Source organism: Carassius carassius, chromosome 26, assembly GCF_963082965.1.
Source record: "Carassius carassius chromosome 26, fCarCar2.1, whole genome shotgun sequence".
In the NCBI taxonomy this organism is placed as follows: domain Eukaryota; kingdom Metazoa; phylum Chordata; class Actinopteri; order Cypriniformes; family Cyprinidae; genus Carassius; species Carassius carassius.
In genome coordinates this window covers 23,484,196-23,486,754 of record NC_081780.1, presented here as the reverse complement: position 1 = coordinate 23,486,754, position 2,559 = coordinate 23,484,196, and the positions used below count along the sequence as shown (strand labels likewise).

Sequence of the window (2,559 nt, the reverse complement as noted above, 5' to 3'; positions counted from 1 at the left end):
TTCGAATGCTTGGGTAAAGTGACATAAATTAAGAACAACCTTTTCTCTGTACTGTCTTCACTTCCATTTAAATTATATTAGGCTTTAAACTTAAGCATAATTAAGGGGCGTGTCTACTTGAGCGCTAGGTGGGCGTGGTTTCCGCAACCAGCTCCCTCTTTTTTTTTGCCCAATTTCATTTAACCGGGAGTGACGAGTGGTGACACACTGCAAAGATAGTGACGGCCGCCTCCGCCCAATTTTTTGCTTAAAAAACACTCTTTGGAAATCTATGGGTGACACTACGTCCATGTTTTTATACAGTCTATGGGCGCGATGCAGAGCTGTGTTTCTCGTCCGGTCATGCGTTAATTTGTTTACTGTAGTTACCAGGAAAACAGTAATAGGTCTGCCGTTCTGAAAGCACCACCTGCTGGCAGATAATGAATGTAAATTTTCAATAAGGCTGTTGTATCTGGAGGCTGCAGTTTAAGGACCAGCATTTCTAGGAATTTTACTTAATGTTGTTTTTGTATATGTATGTGTGTATTAACAGCTCATACTATTTTATAGGACTTGCTATTCAACTCTGTAATTATTATTCTTAAGGAATTACATAGTTGTTTAATTGTCTACACTTAATAATTGTCCTAGCCAACTCCTAAGCCTAAACATACCCATTGGTAACCCTCTTGAAATGTTTAACCCTTCATATTCTATATACATATATATTCTGGTTTTAAATTCAGATATCTTTGAAAGAAAGACTTGTGACTGTGTGAGATTTCAGTTCTTTAGCTGCAGCACAGCAATTCACGACTGATGTGTGACACACACAACAAAGTGCAGTAAATGATAAAACATTCAGGGTACAAAAACTTTATTTTGTGAAAACTTTTATCTGAACTGTAAATCATACCTTTTACAATCATTTTACATCAAATGTTACTATGGACATTGCCCCATGGCGATTTAGATGCTTCATATGTCTTAATGTCTTGTGCCATTAAATTGGTGTTAATTTGCATGTCTCTTTTTGCCTTCGACCTGATAGTGCTGAAAAAGGAGAGTGAAGTGCTGATGGAAACGGAAGGAGGAGATCAATATAAAAATTGTGATTTCACATCAGAAGAAAAAACGTTTCGTTGCTCCCAGGCTGAAAAGACTCCCAGGCGGAAAAGGGCTAAAAAGACAGAAATTAAAAATAATTTCACCTCCCAACTGTTTGAAACGCACTTCAACCAAAATGAAAAGCTTAAGGTCTGCAAGAGCGTTAACTCTGGAGAGAAGTATCGTACCTGCCAACACTGTGGAAAGCATTTATCTAAAAAAGTAAGCCTTAAAAGACACATGATCATTCACACTGGAGAGAAGCCTTATAAGTGCATTCAGTGTGGAAGGTGTTTCAGTTTTAAAGGAAACCTTAAAGTTCACATGAGAGTTCATACTGGAGAGTGCCCTTTCATCTGCAAACTCTGTGGAAACAGATTCCCTCTTAAGGGGACCCTTAAAAAGCACATGAGAATTCACACTGGAGAGAAACCCTACACATGCTCTGAATGCGGAAACAGTTTTGCTCATAAAGAAAGTCTTAACAGACATTCAAGAACTCACACTGGAGAGAAACCTTACGCATGCTCTCAATGCGGAAAGCTGTTTGCTCAAAAATTAACTCTTCGCAGACACATGAGAATACACAATGGAGAGAAGCCTTATACATGCCTTCAGTGTGGAAAGAGTTTCACTCAAATTGGAAATCTTAAAGTCCACATGACCGTTCACACTGGAGAGAAGCCTTTCACCTGTCAACAGTGTGGAAGAAGTTTCTGCTTTAAAGGAAACCTTACTTCCCACATGACAATTCACTCTGGAGAGAGCCTCTTCACCTGCCAACAATGTGGAACATGTTTCACTCGAAAAGGAAGCTTTAACAGACACATTAAAACTCACGCTAAAGAGAAGCATTTTACCTGCCAACAGTGTGGAAAGAGTTTTGATCAACATGGAAACTTAAAAGCCCACATGAGTGTTCACTCTAAAGAGAAATCCCACATGTGCACTCAATGTGGAAAGACTTTCAGTCAAAAAGGACCCTTAAATTCCCACATGAGAATTCACTCTGTAGAGACGGCCTACACATGCCCTCAGTGTGGAAAGAGGTTCAGTCACAAACGACACTTTAAAGATCACATAAGAATTCACACTGGAGAGAAACCTTTCACATGCCAACAATGTGGGAAAAGTTTCAACCGAAAAGGAAGCCTTACCCAGCACATGAGAGTTCACACTGGAGAGAAGCCGTTTACGTGTGGTCACTGTGGAAAAAGTTATAAATCTAAAAGAGCCCTTAATTACCACATGAGGATTCATTTATGAGACAACTGTTTTTGTATGTTGTATTGAATTGATTTTACAGACAGGAAACGTCTGTGTAATGTGCTGATTATTGTTACATTGCTAAATTCCCTATTAATTTCCAGTGATTATGAGGGGAGTAAAGATGCCAGAGTCATGAATTAGATTTATTGTTCTGAACATTCAAATGAAGAATGAACTACAGTGCCTTGCTAAAGTATTCAT

At 38.8% G+C, this 2,559-nt stretch overlaps 1 protein-coding gene across 1 annotated transcript; it reads left to right on the top strand.

Annotated features, from left to right (window-relative positions):
* Positions 1 to 1,174: 1,174 nt before the first annotated feature.
* LOC132106333 (gastrula zinc finger protein XlCGF57.1-like) lies at positions 1,175 to 2,559 on the top strand. The gene has a single exon (XM_059511955.1). The coding sequence runs from the start codon at positions 1,330 to 1,332 to the stop codon at positions 2,353 to 2,355; it is 1,026 nt and encodes a 341-aa protein (XP_059367938.1). The 5' UTR covers positions 1,175 to 1,329; the 3' UTR covers positions 2,356 to 2,559.

Bases quoted from the DNA above. Each gene is read 5' to 3' on its own strand.
- LOC132106333 (XM_059511955.1), top strand. From the start codon at position 1,330: ATGATCATTCACACTGGAGAGAAGCCTTATAAGTGCATTCAGTGTGGA.